Raw genomic sequence first — 15,487 nt, 5'->3', positions numbered from 1 at the left:
TTTTTGCATCCCTAAAATTTTGGGTTTATAACCTTTTTTTTTTTGCTTGTCGGGTTATTTTTCTTGCGTCCCCCCCTAAATTTCTGGTTGATAATCCCCCTTTTTTTGCTCCACCGAGACATTTTATTTCTTTGAAGACATTCGGCATCTCAAAATAAGTTCTGTGAAATTTCTGAAGTCGTAAATCAGTCTCTCTATATAGCTAAATGTCTTTTCACGTACTTTTTTTTTAAAATGAGTTCTTGGAAAAAATAATTCGATCTATTGTTGACAGAGAAATATCACAAATTCACATGCCACAAGTTACATAAGCCCCCTAAAGTCCTAGTCCTACCGTACATGTACCTTTAGCTTGTAAATTTTATTGTCCTTTCACAAATAAAAAATAAAATAATTAATAATTTTTTAACTCCTCCGAAACGGCAGATTTTCACAGGCTACACGGTCAGTATTTTCGTGACTCGTGATATTCTTTGTCCAAACATGACTGATTAACTCATAAAAGTTGGTAACATTTGTGAATATTAATACACTGAATATTTATTTGAATCATGGTTTAAATTCATCACGCTTCCAGAGAAATCACAACAATCGATAACCCCCTCCCCCTGGAGTTTTAAAGTTTTGGAAACTTGCTCTGGTAATTTAGAATTACCACACATGTATTTGAGCACATGGGACTACATAAAGTCTACAACTATGCAGTTCACCAGCTTGACTTATCTGTGAAAAGTAATCCCCCTTTCTCTGTTTCCACAGTCGTCACGATAAGTGCAATTATACGTGGCACAGGACGACATCTTAAACTTTGTATCAGGTATAAATTCACATTGAAAAGTGCTGTTAAAAGAGTTGATCTGGTAAGTATAATGAAGAATTGACACTATTGCCGTGAACCAGAATCTACTCCGATTTTAGCTTTTTTGGGGGAACTCGGCGTGCGGAGGTACCAACTTCCGGTGCTTCAACACGGAATAGGCCAATCAGCGTTATTGTTCCCATCCAGATAAGGGAGAGATCAGTAGTGTTGAGCCTTGCCATTTCACTTTCAGAGGCCATTATTTTTGGGGGGTTTGTTTCTGTTTGCAGTAATAGTCATGATTTTATGACTCAAACCTATTCAATTTTGTCTAATCCGGCTGGGTCCATACCTGCCAAAGTCTAAGATATATTTTTTTAATACAATGATGAGTGAAACTGGCCCTGTTTCTACCTGGCCCAATATATGTAACATATAAAGTTTAGGTGTCTGCCGCAAAAAACGAACTCTTCCCAATAGAGCATGTTTTACCAAAAAAAATGAAAATAAGAAATGGATAAAAACCCACTGATTTTTCCTTTCAGCCCATCTCCTCAATTCTATCATTTATGTGGTGATAAATTTGTGAGTGGCAAATCAAATAAGGGGGAAAAATACTGGAGTTGAGGCGTATCCAGGAAACTGAATAAATCTAACTCATTACTTTTTTTTCAGAAATATGAAAAGTAATTAATCATTAAATCAATTCCTTCATTATTTGATAATAAATTCAATTCGTTACTTCTACTGGGGCTTCATGAATGTTTCCGTAAAACAGAAGAGAAAAATGTTAGGGGAGAATGGGGTAAATAAGGCCACCTTTTTGATAATTCCAATGAGATCTTTTAATGCAAAGCAATAGAAAAGTGATTAGATATAATACCAGATCTAGAGTAGACCGACATTATCTTAATGAGCCATAAATATTTCTGTCAAGTGGCCTAATTAGCCCCATCTAAATCTGGCAAATGCGGCCGCCTGATTAAAACCTGTTTTTCTTGCTGTATTAAAAGTAAAAATGGTTCAGTTGGTTTGATACAATCACTAAACATTTACCGTACTAGAAACAATCATTAGCATTTATTTATTTACCAAACACCCCCATTTTAGGATCAATTTATTAATCATATACATTGTACAATATGCTGGGAAAAAAGAATCTCGGATTGTGTTTTCTACTGGACAGTTTCATCATTGTGTATCTATGAGTTTTATTGGTAGTGGACCTATCAAGGGTGGTGATGTCTACACTGCATTTTAAAGTTTTAACAGATGTAACTTTATAGTTTGATATCCAGGTGGCCTCATTTATTTGCCCCATTGGACATGTTGAGTTAATAGGCATCCAGTCAGACACACACACAAAAAAGGGGAGAAATTTGGAAATTTACCACAGTTCGGGCTTGCACAAAGTACTGTCTTACACAAGTAAACTAAGAATAAAAGTTAGTACACATTAACAGGTAGGTACTGTACTCGCCCCTCTAAAGTGGCAATGCTACTCTCAAAATTGTTATTTTGACGTGCTGCTAGTTTTGTGCTCCTGCCCGTGTGGACTGCTGGGCTGTGAGACGTTCTCTATGCTCAAAATCTGTGCTAAGGAACTGTCTCTAATACTACAAAAACAGTAATCCATTTGACCCTACCATTCTTGAGCAGTGAGCTTAAAGAGAAATGCCAGTAGTTGCAGTAAACACTGATTTCTTGAGAAAGTCTGTAAAACCAGGCTTAATCGTCAGTATATCATCAAGAATCTAGATCTGGTACCGTTACATAAACTGAACTTTGTGAAATCTTGAAATCTAAGCTGAAAAATGTTCACACTGAAGATCACCAACACAGATAGGTACACGTGGGACTGTGCATTATTATTGCTGGAATAAAGACCCGACGGAAGTGACCGAATCCGCGCTCATTATGCTTATTTCTCAGCAATTACACAATTTCTTCCAGAATCCTTTGGCACATATTTTTTATTCATACAAACAGACACTTGGGTGTTCATTATATTAGATTCTGTAAAAAGTCATTTTGAGATCGTTACCAATACTGAAATTTATCTTTAAAAGTAATGCATGTAGGTGGCCCATGGCCTTATACCTCACTCTCCCCTGAACATCAGTTGAAGGAGAGTCTAGCACCGTCACTTTCTTCTTTCCTACAAGAGGTAGTACTTTAACGCCCAGTATTGTATTATTGGATTCTTCCAGCACAACCAAGTATGTTTTTTTTGGGGGGGGGGGCCTATGGTTGTAAGCCTCTTTCACACGTCTCAGCAAGAGCAATTACATGTTCCTGTACATGTACCAATATAATACATTCACCCAAAAGTTTGTGATAATGTATAGTCTGTATGATCTTTATCTCATTTATATCTCTACACATGTAATACTATATTATCAGGACTGTCATGAGTTCATAACGGTACTCTATTCATGATAAATATGATCTCTCTTTATCTCTCCCCCTTTTCCTCACAATAGGATGCCCATAACTGTATCACCCAACTCACAGATGACACATCTCTGTTTGCAGTCTATGATGGCCATGGAGGTATATAAATTACATGTTCTCTATTATAAAAAGGTTTTGATTCAAAGCGCGAAGGCTTTGGAGAAATTACAGGGAAAAGTATGGTAAAGTATGAAATACAGTGCGCCCCAGAAAAAAAAAGGAAACCAGGATTCCCATATCTTTTTTTTTCGAAGGCAAATTGATTTTGATATTTCATTTGCACCATCATACAATTCAATCATTCCTCTACATTTTGATACCTAATATGTGATGATAACTTCACACGTTATTGAGCAAGATGAGTTTGAAATTTTAATATCGAACTCAGGTTGTGCAGAAATATTGGACAAGATAGGTTCGTGATATGATAACCAAGGTTATCTGACAATTGACTAATTGGCATTTCTTTTGTATTCTTTGCTCAGTTTCCTTTACTGATCCCTGAAATGTGAGTCGATTCTGATAATTATGTCAGTTTTTGCACAAATCGTTTATGATAGGCCTCAGCATTTGTTTGTTTACCTGCCATGCATGAATGATCTGAAAATGATTTAAAAACGGGTTTCTTTTTTTGTGAGACGCACTGAACATGTACCTGTCAGTGATATACAATGAATTCTTGTCAGGAATGGCATTTCTCAAAATCATTTATGGCATGCCATTCCTGACATAAATTTTATGCTCATATTTACTGAATATCAGTCGACAATATGCAATTTGAGGAAAACTGGGGGAAAAATATGGACTTGCCATATGTAGTTTATGAAAAAGTTCAATTTTCTTCCCCCCATTGGGGTAGAGTACACTTTGTATTGTTGGCAACAATACACAACCCATGCAAGTGATGTATCCCTGCCCCCCCCCCCTCCCCCGACGAGCTTGGAGACCTTTTTTTTGGTACAAAATCCTCCTATATTATGGGGGGGTTGTCAATTTTTTTTGGTACAAAATCCTATATAATGGTTGAAGCCCTTTTTTTTTCCTTGTCAAATTTTTGGGCGTGAAAAACAAGTGATAAGCACTGGCGGCGGAAGCCAAAAAAATGTATGGGGGGTCCACCTGAAATTTTGTGATGGACACACATGTGTAAAAAAATTGACAAGCAAAAAAAAAAATGGTTATCAACTCAAAATTTAGGGGGGAACCTTCCCCCCTCCTCAAATTTAGGTGGGGACCTGTCCCCCCCCGCTTCCGCCTCCTATGGTGATAAGTACCGGTACGGTATTTGAGCCATGCCTCATGCACCAACGTGAATTTTTGTGCTTGTGACATGTCAAGACGTACGCCCGGGGCCTGCGGGATCTCCGGTCCGCGATCTGGAATTACAGTGCATGCCATGAACGAGGCGATCCCAAACTCGTAACTTCTGGGCGATCCCCCTTCCGCGCGGAATGCAAAGCCCGAACTAATGTCGCAGCACGCACAAAACGTGAAGAGCATGTATGAACGTTACGTTTGATACCGCCAACCAAACAAGGCGATTCCCTTCTCGTGATCGATCGAACGGTACTCGTTCTTCCGTGGACTATTGTCCTTGACTAGCTGAGTGAAACGTAATTTGAGATACACGACATCCGGGTTGACCCGTCCGCGCACACTATAACGTGGAGACGTGAGTCAAAGAATTGTGACTGGTACTGTATGGAATGTTTATTGTTGCTATCCACAACGAAATAATTGAATAAATTTTCAGTTATATTGTCATATCTGAAATGATGATAGATTTAAAGGGGAAGTTCACCCTGAAGAAAACTTTGTTGTAAAAATAGCAGAAAAAATAGTAAAAAATATTGGTGAAGGTTTGAGGAAAATCCGTTAAAGAGTAAGAAAGTTATTAGAGTTCAAAATTTTGGATTTGTGACGTCATAAACGAGCAGCTGCCCCATGTGTTATGTAATATAAAATGTATGAATTTCAAATTTTGTATGGTTCCTGATGACTTAATTTTGTTTTCTTTTCATGATCGGGTGTGAAACGATTTGTCTATTGATATACAAAAGTTACAGTGAAAACCATTTTCAATTTTCTGAGAAAATGACATTGCGTTGATTTTTAACCATTCGCTATGTAGGAATGCTGCTCGCATATGACGTCACAAATCAAATAATTGAAATTGTAATAACTTTTTTATTATTTGATAAATTTTTCTCAAACCTTTGGCAATATTTTTTATTATTTTTTCTGCTATTTTTACAATAAACTTTTTGTCAGGGTGAACTTCCCCTTTAACATTTTTCAACATACAGTACATGGCCATTAGAAGAAATATTTCATGAAGGTGGTTTGGCAAAGAAAATGAAAATGCATGTTCCTATCTTCTCTCTGCAGGTGCGGAGGTTGCAGTTTACACAGCTCAACAGTTTCCCAAGCTGCTGACGAATCTAAAGTCGTTCAAAGATGGGGACATCAACGCCGCGTTGGAGGAGGCTTTCATGACCTTCGACGCATCTTTAAAACAGAAGGCCATCATTGAGAAACTCAGAAGGATCGCAGGAATGGAAGAAGGGGAAGAAAAAGAAGGTTTGATTGCTCTTAAAACCATCAAAGTCTCCTGAAAAATATTTCATTAATCGATGCAATTTATTCAACCATGAAAAATAGCAAACTATTATAATAATGATAGGCATTTATATGTATATAGCGCTATCTACATGTATATAGATATTTTCTATTGCAAGGCTATTTGTGTAATGTTATCATTACCCCGGCTTTTAAATAAAATTTGTGAAGATCAACCATGCCGGGTTGGTGTTTAATAAAGCTGTTCGTAAAGTTACGAACGACTTATGCACAACTGGAACATGTTCTTAGGTCATAACTGAATTACATAGGGATATCACATAGCACAAGAAAGGATCACCAGTCGTGTGTAAAGTCATTCGTATCATACGAACAGCTTTATGAAACACCCACCTGGTGCCAAAGTTGATTGCATCTATCATATCTTCACAAACTTCATTTACATGTACTTTCATTCTGAAGAGCAAATTTATCAGTGAAAATCACTATTTCATGAAACATTCCTCAGAAGTCAGGTAGTTAATTCTGATATTTTCATTCCAATTCGAATTGTTGCAGAGGACGGAGAAACAGAGGCACTCTTGGAAGAGGCGGAACTACCATTGGAACAACTCGTCGCTCGCTACTGTTCACAGCCCTCCAAGAGCAAAAGAGCGAAGATCAAGCAGGCACACGCCAGCGACCTCCTCTCCCCCATGATCCAGAAGAAACAACCCAGGTTCCCCCTCACAGCCGTGAATGGATCGATCCAAGACGGGGACGGGCCTGTGCCTAACAAGACTGTTCCATTTGACGAGGAGGGGGATGTGGTTTCAAAAGGAAAAGGGGACGATGAGACTGTGGATAGTGTCAACGGCCCCGGTGGGGATAGGAGAAGGGAGGGGGAGAACGGAACGGACAGTGATGATGATGATGATATGGGTGAGGGGGGCGATGAAAAGAAAGGGTCAGCGGAGATTGGTGAAGGAGAAGGGTCATCGGAGAATGGGTCATTGAAAACAGAAGTTAAGGAAGAGGAAGCAGGATCATCTGGAAACTCAGGGAGCCATAATGGCGATGTACAGCAAAGTGATACCAAAGAATCGGGTAAGTTCTGCCGTCAGTAGCCTCAATTTGAGCCCAAGTTTATCTGAAAATGTGGTCTTCAGATTTAGTTTAACCCTAATAATAACACCAGGGTACTAATGTAGTAACATTAGAAGCTTGGGCTGCCTTGTTTCTTGAATTTTCTGTTAAATTTTATGTGTGCGCTATGAACGCCTAGCTTAGCCGCGTAATATAGGAGCGCCTTGAGCACCTAACAAGGTGGATATGTGCGCAATATAAATACCCCATATTATTATTATTAAACTCCTGCATTTTATAGCATGTTATTATTATATCGGAAGCAACAATATATTGAAAAAACCTATGAAATTTTTGGCACATACTGTGCTTATGGTTTCTTTGCCTTTTTGTGCATAAAGGATAAATAAAATAAAATGAAATACTGGTACATTGCAAGAATTCATCATCCTGAAGTTCATCATATTTTCATTATCCTGTATTTACTTAATAAAGTATCTGAAATACAATGAATCTCTTTCTAAATCAACTGTTGCCTTTGATATAAATAGTTTCCATTATCTTTATTTCTGTGTAGGATCAAGCAGCTCAGGATCAAGTACCGACAGTAAGCCTAAGCTGGTTGTCCCACCATATCTAGACGACGACGATGACAGCGACGAAGAAGACGAGGACTACCGATCAGGAGATGATGAGGATGAAGAGGAGGACGATGAGGAGGATGACGACGAGGAAGAAGAGGAAGGGGATTTTGATGTGGAGGGGGAGGAGGAAGGAGATGAGGAAGATGAAGAGGAGGACTACAGAATGGCATTGCCGGCTGGAAAAGAAGAGGTTTGTAAAAATACAGTACAAGAAAGAAAGAATTTTGTTTCTTCATTTTCCTTTGTCTCACCTGCGAAGCAAAGTGAGACTATAGGCGCCGCTTTTCTGACGGCGGCGACAGCACCGGCGTCAACATCAAATCTTAACCTGAGGTTAAGTTGTTGAAATGACGTCATAACTTAGAAAGTATATGGACCTAGTTAATAAAACTTGGCCATAAGGTTAATCAAGAATTACTGAACATCCTATTAAAGTTGCATGTCACATGACCAAGGTCAAAGGTCATTTAGGGTCAATGAACTTAGACCATGTTGGAGGAATCAACATCGAAATCTTAACCTGAGGTTAAGTTTTTGAAATGTCATCATAATTGAGAAAATATATGGACCTAATACTAAATAGCTTCATTATTGCGGATTGAAATAATCGCTAGAGGGTATTCATTTGTCTCGCAATCTACTATGGTCAACAAGGAAATTTGTGATCACTCTCGCAAAAAGTGTTCACTGGCTTTCTAGAATACTTTCAAGAAAAAACAACCACCAAGGGATCAGAAGGTTTTCAAGACTTGTACAGTCTTGCCATACATAGATGGCCTTTCACAACAACTTAAACGCCGATTAGAAGGTCACGGTATCCGAACGGTTTTCCGCTCGGACACCACCTTACGCAAACAGCTTGTACGCCCCAAAGACCCTATCCCTGATCACAGACGTGATGGCGTAGTATACAACATTCCTTGTCAGGGATGTGACAGGTCTTACATCGGAGAGACAGCCCGACCGATAGTTGAATGCATTTCTGAACACAAGCGCGATGTTCGGTTACAGCGAACCGACACATCCGCGGTGGCAGAACATGCTTGGGAGAAGCAACACCACCCAGATTGGGAGGATGTACATTGCATTGCCAAAGAAAGACATTGGTATACACGCAGGATTAAGGAGGTTATTAGTATACGTCTTTGTCCTAACAATTTCAACAGAGACAGCGGGATCGACATCCCCGATTTCTGGATGCGAGCCATCCGACAGCACAATACCCCCTTACCTGGCAGTGCACGCCGACCCGATCGTTCCTGGCCCCGATCGAGGGACCGCTCAGCCAGTCAACCCCCGCCCACGGGAAACTAGCGAGCCCGCCAATTTTGGTCTCATTTGCATATTGCCGACCCACGGCGTATTTGCATATACCCCCAGCTTATTTGCATAACTCCTGACCAATCACACAACAGATCAGTGCCCACCTATTGTTCTCGCGTTTGTGTGTACGGTCTTGGAGGTTAGTATAAATAGAGTACGATATCGGACAATCCGTGTCACTTGATAAAGAGTTGCAGCGGCACTCGAAAGCTCGTGAACTTGTAAGCTAGTGAACACTTTTTGCGAGAGTGATCACGAATTTCCTAGAAAGCCAGTGAACACTTTGCGAGAGTGATCACGAATTTCCTTGTTGACCATAGTAGATTGCGAGACAAATGAATACCCTCTAGCGATTATATGGACCTAGTTCATGAAACTTGGACATAAGGTTAATCAAGTATCACTGAACATCCTGCATGAGTTTCACGTCACATGACCAAGGTCAAAGGTCATTTAGGGTCAATGAACTTTGGCCGAATTGGGGATATCTGTTGAATTCCCATCATAACTTTGAAAGTTTATGGATCTGATTCATGAAACTTGGACATAATAGTAATCAAGCATCACTGAAAATTTTGTGCAAGTTTCAGGTCTCATGATTAAGGTCAAAGGTCATTTAGGGTCAATGAACTTTGGCCGAATCGGGGGTATCTGTTGAATTACCATCATAACTATGAAAGTTTATTGGTCTAGTTCATTAAACTTGGACATTAGAGTAATCAAGTATCACTGAACATCCTGTGCGTGTTTCAGGTCACATGACCAAGGTCAAAGGTCAATGAACTTTGGCCGAATTGGGTGTATCTGTTGAATTACCATCATAACTTTGAAAGTTTATGGATCTGATTCATGAAACTTGTACATAAGAGTAATCAAGTATCACTGAACATCCTGTTCGAGTTTCAGGTCACATGATCAAGGTCAAAGGTCATGTAAGGTCAATGAACTTTGGCCATGTTGGGGTTTTTTGTTGAATAACCATCATATCTCTGTAAGTTTATTGGTCTAGTTCATAAAAAGTGGACATAAGAGTAACCATGTATCACTGAACATCTTGTGCGAGTTAGAGTAGTATTCAAAGTCAGCACTGCTGCTATATTGAACCGCGTGATGCAGGTGAGACGGCCAGAGGCATTCCACTTGTTAACCCTTGTAAGCTTAAGATATTCTGAGGGATGATAGTAACATTTTCTTTGAATCTAGATTTCCATATTACACCATTGATACTGATTAATATTTGTTTTTAGGACACCTGGGGCACGTTGCAGAAAGAGTTGCAATTGAACGCAACTCTAAAAATCATGCGCAACTTTATTTTCAACCAATCAACATCGTGCGTTTGGGACTTGCGATTGATTTTTTTTTACTTGCGTTTAAACGCAACTCTTTCTGCAACGGACCCCCGGATAAATCCTTGTTATTCGATTTGTTCAGTATCGATCATTCAGCCCATTTTAGAATGACTTCATGCAATTTTTTATCCATACAATAATGTCCATTGCCATCATCATGGTGTATGGATGCGACAACCAAAACACCTCGCTCGCTCAGCTGCATGCACTGTTGATTAAGACCGAGTAAAATCTGTAAATCATTTGAAAATCAAACATAGTTTTAGAACATTCAAGCATTTCTACCATTTGTGATTTGGGTTGATGGACAAATGTCATAAATTTTTAAATAACCAGAAAGGGGAGTAGTTCCTGTAGAGTTGCTCTATTATATATAAATCATCTTTATTTCATAATTAAATAGAGAAGGTACATGTACAATAAACCCAGGTCCTCTACCAGTGATTGGACAAACTCCCCTTCACTGGCAATAGGCGGGGTGATAATACATGATATTGTTTGAACAGGTACAATGCATAAGAGTTATCACATAATTCACATTACGTAAGAAAGCTCAATATTAAGATATACTTGACGAAATGGAATGATGTACATTATGTGGAAAGAGACAAGCATGTTATTAAATGAAAAAGAAAGGGGAAAGAGAGATTGAGAGAGGGGCCAGACAGTAGCAAAATACAAAAAAGAAACCATCATTTTGTGATGAAAATACATACATTCATAATGCAAATACGCTTCATAGAACCTTGTTATGAGACATATTTCCATTATGTTTACTTTTGCAATTATATTTTAAATTATTTTTTTATAAAACCCTCAAAATGTTATAAGATACAATTAAAACATTGTGAATTTCAGTACCTCAAATTGTAAAACTTTCCACCCACCCACTTGGAGTTCACTCTCTATGTTCCTTCTCGAGCAGCAATGTTTATTTTATGTATGTTTAATATTTCTGTCTCATGCCTGCTTTTATTTCTCAATTGGTAGCCTGGCAGTGACAGCGGATCCACAGCAGTCGTTGCGCTTCTCAGAGGAAAGACACTCACCGTGGCTAACATAGGGGATTCACGTTGCGTCCTATCGCGGGACGGGAAAGCCCTCGATATGTCGTACGATCACAAACCCGAGGATGATATCGAGCTGAGGAGAATAGAGAAGGCCGGCGGGAAAGTCACTCCCGATGGAAGAGTCAACGGGGGACTCAACCTCTCCAGAGCTTTCGGTGAGTGAGAGTGACAAAAAATAAACAATGTGATTGTGTAAAATTTGAGACTTGGTCGCTTTCGCAACAAAAATAGTAAAAGTTACAATACTTTGTTTGTAAGCACCTTGCAGTGGAATTATAATTACCCCAGTCATCAGATCCTGGCATGCCCGCACACAATGGCCCGAATTCACTAAGGTGGCTTTGAAAACCCATGGATGAATCCATGGTTTATGCAGATTTTCCTGAATAAATTACAGTTAATTTAGCGCGTATCGGGTACGTGTATAAAAAAAATGTCCAATGCTGATGCGCGCTTTTGTCACAGTGCGCCAAATTGACTCCTGTTACCATGGTTAGATACGCCATTTTATTCATGAGTCCAATGTTCGAAGAGTAGACCCATTAATTCAAAACAGTGGACTCATGAATAAAATCACATGGATAACCACGGCGACAGGCATCAATTTGGCGCACTGCTACTAAAGCGCAAATGAGCATTGGACATTTTTTTAATTATACGCAGTAAAATAAGCGTAAGTTATACAGGAAATCTGCATAAACCATGGACTCAACCGTGGGTTTTCAAAACCACCTTTGTGAATTCAGGCCAATGTATGCACTTTTTCCACCACATGGAGAGTGGAAAGACTCGATTGCTAGACATGACGCATAGTAGGCTTGAGTCATTAAGTTTGTTTTGAAAATGTTTAAAACGCTATTACTTCACAGACATTTAGGCATAACCGATGGGGTGGTAAAACCCTAACCCTATCCCTAAACCTTCCCTAAAAGTTGCTGAAGTTTCACATTTCACACCTTTGCATCTATGAAATGGCCATCTATTTGTCATATTTCCAACAAGTTGTCCGGTCATTTTAGAGTTACCAATCCAACGTCATTGACGCCATTTCATTCTTTATATCAGGTGATCACTGTTACAAACTGACAACCTCACTACCTCCAGAAGAACAGATGATAAGTGCCTTCCCGGACATCCAGACTGTCACACTTACAGACCAAGATGACTTCATGGTTGTAGCATGCGATGGCATCTGGTATGTACACTCTTCACATCTGGCCGACAGTGTAGGAAATGCATGAAGGCAACGGGTGATTTGCCCTTGTTAAGGCTTGGTCCCACTGCACTTATGGACGCAGAGAGGATGTAAAACGGGAACAAATCTTGCCATCCGTTGGAAAACGTTATGTATCCATTGTGTACTCTTTACATTCATGTTTCATACGCTCTATATCCATCTATCATTAGTCCACTGTGATTTCACTGTTCGCCCATTTTGTCCATTTTCTGGAGCGGATGAAAACAGATGTAGCCACCCCTAAATTGTGCTAGTCCGCTGTATCTATTATGAATACTTTTTGTGTCCGTTGTCCAGTGGGAGCAGGCCTTTACATCCAAAATTGTCCCCCTTTAATTCCCCAAATTGAATGTTTCGAGGGACCATCTTTTCTAAATTGGTCCCAAGATCTGCCTCAAATAATATTCAAGAAAGTTGTAAGAAAATTGATATTCTCCTTACAGCCGAATAATGAGAAATACCTATACAGCATAATTACCTGTTGTACAAAAAGGAATCCTTGAAATGAAATAAATAGCCCCCAAATGTGGAAAAAATAGCCCCTAAAATATAAGAAATTATTTCAACTGAATCCTAATCCTTGCATGATTCTACCCCTCCCCGTTAAAAAGGTTTCATTTGGTGTACCATCAGTTTATCCACTATGTCCACATGGTCTAATTACCATTTCGTCCACTCACCCTTTTGTCTAATAACCAGGGGCCCGTTGCATAAAACTTTTTACCTGAGAAAACTCAGGTTGTTTTTACCAGAGTTTTTGCCCTGTGTTAATGTCAATGGCAGAAATCAGACTAACCTTTGGTTTTCAGTTTTTACCAGAGTTTTCTCAGGTAAAAAGTTTTATCCAACGGCCCCCAGATGGTCCAATAGCCATTTAGTCCATATACCATTTGGTCTTATTGGATTAAGTGTTAATTGGCAAATGAATGAACATAAAATGTATATTAGACCAACTGATTATGATCCACAATGGTCATAGTTAAACTGGTGATAAGACAAAATTATTGGACCAAATGGTTGTTGGACGAAATGTAGATCGACGGAATGGCATTAGACTAAATGAAGGCAGACCATGTGATGAACGGACGAATTGGCAATTTACCCCACATAAATGACCTTCACCTATTATGTTCCGAGAAGTTAGCGGAGGAGCAATTGTTTTTGTAGGAGCAAATGTCGCGTTACCCAATTATACCCAATGAAGACGAACAGAGTACTTCTCATTCTGCCAGAAGCAAGTTTCTTTTGTCTTTGAAAAAAGTTGACTCAACTCTTTTGTTTTATTTTGAATCATTATTATTCCAGGAATGCCATGACAAGTCAAGAGGTGATTGACTTTGTTAGGAGTAGACTAGAGAACTCGGTAGAGACGGACCAAACTAATAAACTTTCCAAGATCTGTGAAGAGGTGAGTTCCTTGTTCTTATTTATTTTATTTATTGATTTTGTTTTATTCATACAGGGGCATTCGTATCTCTTTGAAAGACAGAGCCCAGGTGATAAAGCTGAAGTAGCTACCATGAGTAAATGTGAGATGAAATTATTGGTATTATTAAAGGGATGGTCCAGGCTGGAGATATCTATAGATATGGCAAAATTTACAGAGCAAAATGCTGAATATTTGATCAGAATCGGATAACAAAAAAGAAATGATTGAATTTTAAATATTTGCATTATTCTGGTGAAACAGTTCTAGGCATGTCTTTATGAATATTCATTAGGTTGGCTGATGATGTCATACATGTACCCCCCTTGTCCTTTTGTATTTTATTACATGAAATTAGGTTTACTCAAAAGTTTTCTACCAAGAACTTAAACAATTGCATTGAAAACCGATTAAGTGCATTTATTGCCACAACTTATTTCATCATAATGAAGACACATCATTTACACAAGTATGAAAAAATGATGCATTTATGATTTCATGTAATAACATAAGAAAAAGGAAAGTGGGAATGTGTGGGGATCATCAGGCCACCTAATGAATATTCATGGCGATTTGCATGTAACTGTTTTCACAAAATATTGATAAACTCTAAAAATTCAATAACTTTGTTATTTGTTTTCCGATTTTGATGAAATTTTCAGCATTTTGCTGGGTGAATTTCACCCTATTTATTGAGATATAAATATTGTCAGCCCGGACCATCCCTTTTATTATCAACACCGTGCCCATTTTATCACATGAACACCTTCAGTCACCAGTTTTGTCCCTTTTTTATCCTTTCATTCTGTCCATAGCTCTTCGACTTCTGCCTAGCACCCGACACATCCGGTGACGGCACAGGGTGCGACAACATGACCTGCGTCATTGTACAATTCCACAGCAACAACGCAGACTCCCTCTCAGGTGCTACAGTCGGCGGCAAGAGAAAATCGGCCGAGGACAAACCTACAGATACAGATAGCAAGAAGCCGAGACATTGACATTTGACCTTTGGCCTATGCAAGCGTGTCTTCGCCCTGATAAGCGGAAGCCAGCCCAGTAAGATGAGTTAGTTTGAATCAAAAGCAGAAATACGATGGACGACCAAAAATCAGTGAATTTTTTGGGGAAATCCGATGTTGAATAAAAAGAATATGTGTTTCAATTTGTTATTTGTAAACTCATTACTAGGTGAGTTTTCATTCCATCTCCTGTGTCTTCATACTCTTGTGTCCCTTGGGCCACGGAACACAAAGGTTAGCAATTAAAGGGAAATGAAACCTTTTGAATAAGTAGGCTTGTATCAAAACAGAAAAATCAAAGAATAAGAACAAAGAAAGTTTGAGAAAAATCGGATTAACAATGAGAAAGTTATGAGCATTGCAATCACTAATGCTATGGAGATCCTCCAATTGGCAATGCGACAATGATATGTGATGTCACATGTGAACAACTTTCCCTTTGATGGACTATAAAATACCCTCAAAATGTCTCTTTTTGCTTTTTCTTATGGTGATACATACTCTCTATCCATGAT

The 15,487-nt window shown here is 38.9% G+C and overlaps 1 protein-coding gene across 1 annotated transcript in view; it reads left to right on the top strand.

Moving 5' to 3' along the window:
• LOC121430732 (probable protein phosphatase 2C 21) overlaps positions 1 to 15,234 on the top strand; it is a 32,668-nt gene extending 17,434 nt beyond the window's left edge. Inside the window, exons 2-9 of the mRNA XM_041628106.1 lie at positions 3,283 to 3,352; positions 5,642 to 5,833; positions 6,392 to 6,919; positions 7,476 to 7,732; positions 11,208 to 11,442; positions 12,353 to 12,482; positions 13,830 to 13,932; positions 14,766 to 15,234. Of these exons, the coding sequence (XP_041484040.1) occupies positions 3,283 to 3,352; positions 5,642 to 5,833; positions 6,392 to 6,919; positions 7,476 to 7,732; positions 11,208 to 11,442; positions 12,353 to 12,482; positions 13,830 to 13,932; positions 14,766 to 14,951 (1,701 nt within the window). The 3' untranslated portion in view covers positions 14,952 to 15,234. The remainder of the gene's footprint in view (positions 1 to 3,282; positions 3,353 to 5,641; positions 5,834 to 6,391; positions 6,920 to 7,475; positions 7,733 to 11,207; positions 11,443 to 12,352; positions 12,483 to 13,829; positions 13,933 to 14,765) is intronic.
• The last annotated feature ends 253 nt before the right edge of the window (positions 15,235 to 15,487 follow it).

Source organism: Lytechinus variegatus, chromosome 17 (genome assembly GCF_018143015.1).
Source record: "Lytechinus variegatus isolate NC3 chromosome 17, Lvar_3.0, whole genome shotgun sequence".
NCBI classification, from domain to species: domain Eukaryota; kingdom Metazoa; phylum Echinodermata; class Echinoidea; order Temnopleuroida; family Toxopneustidae; genus Lytechinus; species Lytechinus variegatus.
This window is presented reverse-complemented; position numbering and strand designations above follow the sequence as displayed.